Source organism: Trichoderma evansii (assembly GCF_050947405.1).
Source record: "Trichoderma evansii strain SZMC 28006 chromosome Unknown GGI43scaffold_4, whole genome shotgun sequence".
NCBI lineage: Eukaryota > Fungi > Ascomycota > Sordariomycetes > Hypocreales > Hypocreaceae > Trichoderma > Trichoderma evansii.
Window position 1 is genome coordinate 153,862 of NW_028145202.1, and position 7,304 is coordinate 161,165.

General features: G+C 46.4%; 1 protein-coding gene across 1 annotated transcript; it reads right to left on the reverse strand.

Annotated features, from left to right (window-relative positions):
• Nucleotides 1-1,713: 1,713 nt before the first annotated feature.
• On the reverse strand, nucleotides 1,714-5,260 carry GGI43DRAFT_432029 (L-Aspartase-like protein; the record flags this gene model as incomplete). Its single annotated transcript, XM_083209510.1, has 6 exons — nucleotides 1,714-2,133; nucleotides 2,446-2,784; nucleotides 3,022-4,266; nucleotides 4,353-4,915; nucleotides 4,977-5,083; nucleotides 5,136-5,260. The coding sequence occupies 6 exons, from the start codon at nucleotides 5,258-5,260 to the stop codon at nucleotides 1,714-1,716; spliced, it is 2,799 nt and encodes a 932-aa protein (XP_083063052.1).
• Nucleotides 5,261-7,304: the final 2,044 nt, after the last annotated feature.

Sequence of the window (7,304 nt, forward strand, 5' to 3'; positions counted from 1 at the left end):
AGCCACAAAAGCATCCGTTTTTTTAGTGGCTTGAGGAGTACGGAGCGGAGTATAAGGTAGAAGAATTGTTACTTGTAAGAGCATAATCCTCAATGCAAGCAACAGCAGGAGCGCAATATATCAATCATCTTATAATAAAGGGATAGAAACACACTCCCGTAATGCGTGATGCTTTTTATTCTACTATACAACGGTATAATGCTCCTTGGTATCGGCTTCCCCTATTTGGCTTAGCGGTTTGTTTCACGGTTTTCCTAGCTAGACGGATTCGTTACAGGAGGGCATAATTAGAACCAGCATAGCTGTTATCCATATATCGGCACTTGGTCTGGTAGTAAACCTCCTCCCTTATACTGACCGACCTGCGCATCGCTCCTCTGGCCATTTTTATAAGCTATTAACTAAAGGGCGAAACTCCGGCGCAGTTATCTGCACTTTACTCTATATCAACTAACTAAACCGGTTCTTACTACATGATCCTCGATCGCGGTGCGCTATGTCCTCGGGGGCGCGCGTCTCTGGTAACTGGCTTTGCTTCGCGCCACATACTCAGTATATATACGGATAACTCAGGCATTTTCGCCTGCTTCTTCTGAACCCTATAGGTCCACTCCCAATTACACCTTTTCCTAGCCCAGAAGAGGGATATCCCTTGCGCTGTTTGTTTGTTTGTTTGTTTGTTTTTGATTAACGACCGTGGCTTTGCCGAAATCCCCCTATGGGGCCTGACGGTCGGTCGGAGTTAGCTAGTTTCTATCTACATAATATACATAGTCTTGGCCAATCACAACGCGTGGCTGACAAAGGAAATAAGGTATTTTCACCTGCTTCTTCCAGACCTTATAGGTCCACTCCTAATTACACCTTTTCCTAGCTCAGAAGAGGGATATCCCTTGCGCTTATAGGCATATTTCCCAAGCTATAGGGTAGGGCCCTCCGGCAGGCTCTTCCTGCTGGGCTTGGGTCCAGGGTGGGTTTTACGCCCGTTTGTAATATAAGTCAAAATTTGGTACAGGGTAGGTTGTTGGCCCGGTTCTAGGGTAGGTCTCGGCCTCCAGGGTAGGTGCAGGGTAGCTCTTTTCCTCGTTTTCCTCCTCGCAGACCAAAATTAGAAAATCTGGCTAGTTTGGTTTATTTTTTGTATGGCCGTGAGTCAATTTGATCGATTTTGCATACTAAATAATTTTGCGGAAAATAGGAACTGGACCACGAGCCCGATTCTGGCAGCTAAGGCCGCCCTGTTGCCCGGAGGACCTGTGAGGAAGAGCAGATGCGAGGCAGCTGGCTAGGCCTCTGACCTTGTCAGAAGGCCTAGGGGAACAGGGGAATCCCACCTGTAGCTGACGCCGCAATGGTTGATGCTTCAGGGCTTGGGGCCCCTAGGCTAGTTGAATGTTCGGCTTGCCGGGCGCTGTAGGCTCTGCTTGCAGCGCTCGGTCCAGGGACTTGTGCCCTGTGGTCCTTGGTTCGGTGGTTGGCTTAGGGCCCTATGGCCTTGTGTTCGAGAGTGTGGGTTGGCTTGCCGGCTGCAGCAGGCGTCGCTTGCAGCAGTCGGGTTGGCTTGCTTGCCGTTGGGGGTCGTGCCGCAGCGGCTCGCTCAGGGGCTCGGGTCCCTGTAACCTACTATGAGTTGCGTTGCAGGCTGCTGTGTGCCCAGACGCAGTGGTTTGCTCAGGGGTTTCGGCCCCTGTGTCCCTCGGTTGGTTGTCTCTTTCAGGGGCGTTCGTCCCTGTATTCCTTCGGGGGTTGGTGCGCCGGCTGCTGCGAGTCGTGCCGTGGCAGCTGGCCCGGGGGGGTTGGCCATCTATAGGTGATTCTGTAGGGGCTTGAGTCTCTGAGGGCGGGAGGCTTGCTGGCAGCTGGGGGCCAGGCTCCCCTGACGGCCGGGTGATTCCGGCCACGGGGGGTCCGGCGTAAGTGGGTCCGGGGGATTGTTCCTCGGGGGTTGGGCACGGGGGCCGGGCTAGCTGGGACCGGCCCTCTGTACGGGAGCGCGTCTTTCAGGAATTTCTTGAAAGCAGTATAGCCATCAGAGCCCAAGTAGTAAAAACGGGGGTTATTCGCCTTCAGGGACTTCTCTGAGAGGAAGCCTTCAGATTTCTCGCAGTTAAAGATGTGGCCTGGGTCTGATGCCTGTTATTCCGTAGCAGGTGCGTGAAGGTTAGCTTTGCTGGGAGGGGGGCTTGCTTGGAGCCTTTCTTTCGCGAGGGCGTCAGCTGCCTCGTTTCCCTCTGCATCCTTATGTCCAGGTACCCAAGATACATAAGTTCGGCACCCTTTTTCGGCAGCCTCTTTAGCATGCTCAGCAGCCCTGCCACTACTGCTTGGTTATCCAGGAAATAGTGTGCGGCCGTGGGTGTAAGTTGCGTCTCAAGGAATCTCGCGGTGATTTGCGCCGCCGCGAGTGCGCCGGTGATTTCGGCGTCGAATACTTCGGCCTTGTACAGCGCCCCGAGGAGGGACCTGTGGGCTGTCTGGTGCGAGCTCCCGGGTAGGTGTAGCCGGGGCAGCTGTCCCTTGTGTCCTTGCTTTTGCCTTTTCCTGGCGGTCCTGGAACTTTCGTTCCCCCAGGTCCCGGATTGCCTTCCGGTTTGCCTGGGTAGGCAGCTGGAAGTCTCCTTCCTGCGTCCTCTTAGGCTGGGCCGGGCAGTAAGAGGCGCCGGAGGCGTGCGGTCCGAGGCAGGTCTGGCAGAGGGGGATAGCGCTCTCGTTCACCGGCCTGACTAAGCCGGTGTAGAAGATCTTGGTGGGTCTGATAGGTTTATCCGTGACGAAAACCCATATCTTTATTTTCAGATTTCAATTAGTTGGAACGTATTGCACCATCAAAATTTCTCGGATACATTGCGATAACCACAATGGTTGTTATATATGTGACTGAGTTCTGCTTTTTCAGAAGATTTAAATTAAATTCCAATATGTACATTATACGTTTATAAGTATCCTTCATTAACGAATTACCTTCAGTACAAATGAATATATAGCTGATTATGGTGATATGTATCACTGCTCTATAAAAACCTCATCATCAATTAATATATCATGTAGTTCCCCTAATAGTGTATAGGGGATGCGCCCATCGCGAATTGCCTCGGCGACAATCGAAATCCACTCTCCAATTGTTCGTTTGGGCCTTCCATCTAGCTGCAGACTTATAACAGTCGGGTGCTCAACGAATCCTTGAAAAAATGGGACGGAAAGTTCCTGGCGGACATATTCGTAGAGCACACGCGATCCACTGCCTAGATAGCAAGCCGTCGATGGAGCAGCCTTGAACTCTTTCCACGTTTCGACCCATGTACACCAGATGGCATCAATGGCAGCAACACGCCATGCCGTTACATTGTCTGTTGGTATAGAGATGCAGTCCTGCGTAAGGGATGCAAGAATTTTCGGAATAGCGGAGTCTACCAAATGCTCACATCGAGGCCGCAGGTCCAACGTGCCAGTACTTCCCCAAGCTGCCGCCCAGTGGCCTTGCAGTATGGTTTGTAGTTGGGGTATCAGCCACTGGGCTGTGACAGGCTCTATGGAAGCTTCGACGCGCCCAAGAAAAATCCGGTGTAGAACTCGTAGATCCAAGGCTTGGCAGACCGTGTATAGGCTGGCGGCACACATTAGAGTCAATACGTCCACCGCCTGCATACTAACTCGAGCAGACACCAGTGCCATAGAGTTTACAGATTGGTTATGCAACTCTGCTGGCTGTACACATGAGCTTACTGGAGCGGCCAGAAAAGCTAGTTCAGCGAGGTAGGCAGCCATATTGATATCAACTCCTTTAAATCCGAAGGACAAACTAGGATCATCCGGAACTAGATGCGCGGGAAGCCCATTAGAGAGTCGAGCATCTACCATTTCAGCTAGCTGAGCGCTCAGCAGCCGGCCAGCCATCTGCAACGCATTCCTAGTTTTCTCCATAGCCGAGGTTACGGACGCCGCTTGAAAGTTGCAACCATAAAGAATCTCCCCAGATTCAGGGTTTATCAAGGGGTTGTCACAGGAAGAGTTAAGTTCTGTGGTAACTTGCTCGTTGGCTAGTGCTAGATCTTCAAGTCCAGGACCCAGCCATTGCGTAGTCGATCGCAAAGCATACCGGTCTTGGATCATGTCGTCCCTGCGATAGTTCTTTGGCGCATGGAGATCGGTGGCAAGCTGTGAGCCTCGGAGTAACCGTCGAACATTCTCAGCACATTCAATCTGGCCTGGGTGCGGCCGCACTGCCGCAATAAATGGATGAAAGCTCTCGGCACTCCCACAAAGGGCCTGCAAGTAATATTTAGTTAGCACGAAATGTCTCTAAAGGGAAGGTCTTTGTTAAAAAGACTACAAATCATGTAGGGCTCACAAACCTCAACTGCCATTGATGAAAGAGCCTGCGCCAGCACCGCGAGATGATTTGCATGATGCATAACCAGGGCGCCAACTGCTGCAGAAGCAGCAGTGCCGTTGACTAAACCAAGGCCTTCTTTCGGCCCCAGCAACACTGGTGTTTGCTTAATTCTATGAAGAGCGACATCAGCGGGCATAATCTCCCCGCTAACGCTGTCCAGTACTGATATTCGAGGGTTGCCTTGAATAGCCCCGGCGATATATGCGAGAGGTGTTAAATCACCCGACGCCGACACAGAGCCTCGTAAGGGCACAACTGGGACCAATCGTGCCTCTAGCAGACCTTTCAACGCTTCAAGTACGGGAAATGATACGGCGGAATGACCTCGCAGTGTTGCATTCAGACGAACGGCGATGGTGGCACGTACCCAGGCTGCTTGCATGGCATCATCTGACAGTGAAGTTTTACCGCCTTTGGAAGATGTGAGGACACCTGATTGAGTAAGTTGCATCAAGGCTTCTTGCAATGCAACGACTTCGCTGGTACGCATATCCGCGCTTCCCCCAAGGCCAGTATTAACCCCTAGTTATTCATCGGCTGCCTTAGTTTCTATTGAGACAGAGAATTTGTCAACTTGACATACCATATACATAATTGTTGTTTGCCAGGCGCTTCACGAGTACGGACACGCTCTTTTGAACCCGGTCGACAATGTCCGACTTATTAGTCAAGTAAGGTATAATGTCATTACTAGTGTATTTCTTAAGTATAAAACTTTCAATGGTGGAAAAATAGGACTTACTATGCAATCGCTGCTATGTCAGCGATCCGGAGATTTTCCCCATCTAAACAGATACTTGTAGTTCCCTCCTCTCGTTCTTGGTTCTGCCTCCATTCTTCAAGAGTGATATCGATATGCGATTTCATGATGCCGGTGAGAAAGGAGCAGATTTTGAGATAGCAGAAAGTGGGAGGAAGACACTGGTCAAGACTGTATGCTCACTTGAATCATAGTAAAAGATATACTTTCAACAAATCTGTTATATAATTTTGCTAGTACCTGATAAAATTCGAAATTCTTTTCTAACCCCTGTGACGTATTTTATGCCAGGTGTTATGCAGGAGTATTTATGGTCTCGTTATAGCGATTTTCTCCACACGACTTTTCGGACATTGAAGCAAGCCTTGGACCAACACACGCTGTACCCTGGATAGGAATATTTATCCCCCTGGTAAGCCCACCAACATGATGCGAATGTTTTAATACTTATCAGCATTCTTCTTATAGCAGTATATGAATACAAAAAGAAAAGATTCCAGACAATCTTGTTGAAAGCCTTCATTGTTTCTACAGGTATGAGTGAGGCTCCTTCCTTTCATGTTGTCGCTTGCCTAATTTGTCAAATTTACAGCACCATGCGTTTCTTTACCACGAGCGGTGCAGTCGTAGCTGCCTGTCTAGTAACCCAGACTCTGGCTGCTCCGTTTACCAAAGCCGAACCTTTCACCGATGCAGAGGGACTTGAAGGTCGCTTTACCAAAGCCGAACCTTTCACCGATGCGGAGGGACTTGAAGGTCGCTTTACCAAAGCCGAACCTTTCACCGATGCAGAGGGACTTGAAGGTCGCTTTACTGAGGCTAATGATGTCTCTGAGGCTGCTTAATCCGTAGCCCTCTAGGATTACAGGACTTAGCCCAGTCACTTCTGATATTGACCGGCGCTTCTATAACATTTCCTATTCGACTTTGGTTTACCCAATGCCACGATCATTATCGTTTTGATATATGCAAAATAACCCTTGTTTACGCTCATTTATAAAAAGAAGGATGAAAGAGCATTTAGCAGTGTCTGTCTGTTATTACTACCCATAGGCGGCCTATGGGGTACATTACATAGTCATATATGCTCAGATAGCTTTCAATCTATTTACTGAAATATGATACTCTTTCTTGAACATGCATAATCTCAAAATATTAAACAATTATCTTTCAGCAAGAGACCTTGTAGGTAACTTTAAACTTGCAAATATTTGAAATACTTGTATTTACTAAAATACTTATTATATGTTACATGCCGAGGTAAAAGAGGATAATTATCCCTGTTTTTTCTAAGGCATGTTGGTGATCGTTTTTAAAATTGTACAGGTAAAATCCACTTTAATATGGGGTTTATATTATAGGCAGTTGATACGGAAGCAATAGTTTAACCACCCGGGTATAGCTTTATACACGTATATTATTATTTAGGGTTAGTAAAAAGGCTTTTTATACATAATTTTCCATAAATATTATATATTTAAATACTTGTAATTTAATTTTTTCATGCTATTTACTTTTAGAAACTTTAATTAACATACAAAAAGTTAAGAATATTTACTTAATAATATTTTATATATTTTATATATTTTTTATTTTAATTTAATATTATACTAGAACAAGTCTATAATATTTCTTAATAAAAATACATAAACAAATTACTTATAAATAAATTCAAATTGCTTTTTCATACGTATAAATATATAGTTATTTAATTACACTCGGGTAAAGTTATACCCGGGTAGTATATTCCTATTCTTGTATATTAAGATTATAATATGGCACATTATTAGTGTAGTAATATTATTTCAAATCAGTATAAATAAATATAAAAGATATTATTATGTGAAATTTAATATTGTAATTTTCTGATTTTACAAGACATGTGTTGAAAATACAGTGGGATGCATTAGTTTTAATACCTGACAGGGATTAAAAACTAAGTATATCCCACTGTCTAATACTCTTGTAGTTATAATACTTTTACCATAGCTGGGGGATTGTGTTTCGACAAGGGTCTTTTCCTGCCGGGCTATTCGTATAAGTCCTAGATAAAGCGTCGCATGTAAAGTGGGGTTTGATTTACTGCGGTTGGTGACAGTATTGTAAATTTACAGCACAATCCACTCTGATATCACATAGTATGTGTTTATT